Here is a 210-nt window from a genome sequence, read left to right on the forward strand (position 1 = left end):
AAAAAAAACCCAACCCCGTACCACTCACCCAGTATGAGGTCCGGGTGTCGCGGCGCGGGCACGGCGGGCAGGCGCAGCGCGGTCGCGTTCACGGCGAGCGCCTGCGCCGCCAGCGGGCCCACGTGCTGCCGGCTGCTCGACGGCGACGCGTCCGTCGGCGCCGGCTCGTCCACGTACCGGATCAGCGGGTGCTCCTGCGGCGGACGCACA

At 73.3% G+C, this 210-nt stretch overlaps 1 protein-coding gene across 2 annotated transcripts in view; it reads right to left on the bottom strand.

The window, feature by feature from the left end:
* The window catches only part of LOC119836010 (leucine-rich repeat-containing protein 2), an 11,598-nt gene that overhangs the window by 4,340 nt on the left and 7,048 nt on the right, over positions 1-210 (bottom strand). For both annotated transcript variants that reach the window (XM_038361175.1, XM_038361174.1), the window contains exon 4: positions 29-194. In XM_038361175.1, the coding sequence (XP_038217103.1) occupies positions 29-194 (166 nt within the window). The remainder of the gene's footprint in view (positions 1-28; positions 195-210) is intronic.

The sequence above is a fragment of the Zerene cesonia genome, chromosome 22 (genome assembly GCF_012273895.1).
Source record: "Zerene cesonia ecotype Mississippi chromosome 22, Zerene_cesonia_1.1, whole genome shotgun sequence".
In the NCBI taxonomy this organism is placed as follows: Eukaryota; Metazoa; Arthropoda; class Insecta; order Lepidoptera; family Pieridae; genus Zerene; species Zerene cesonia.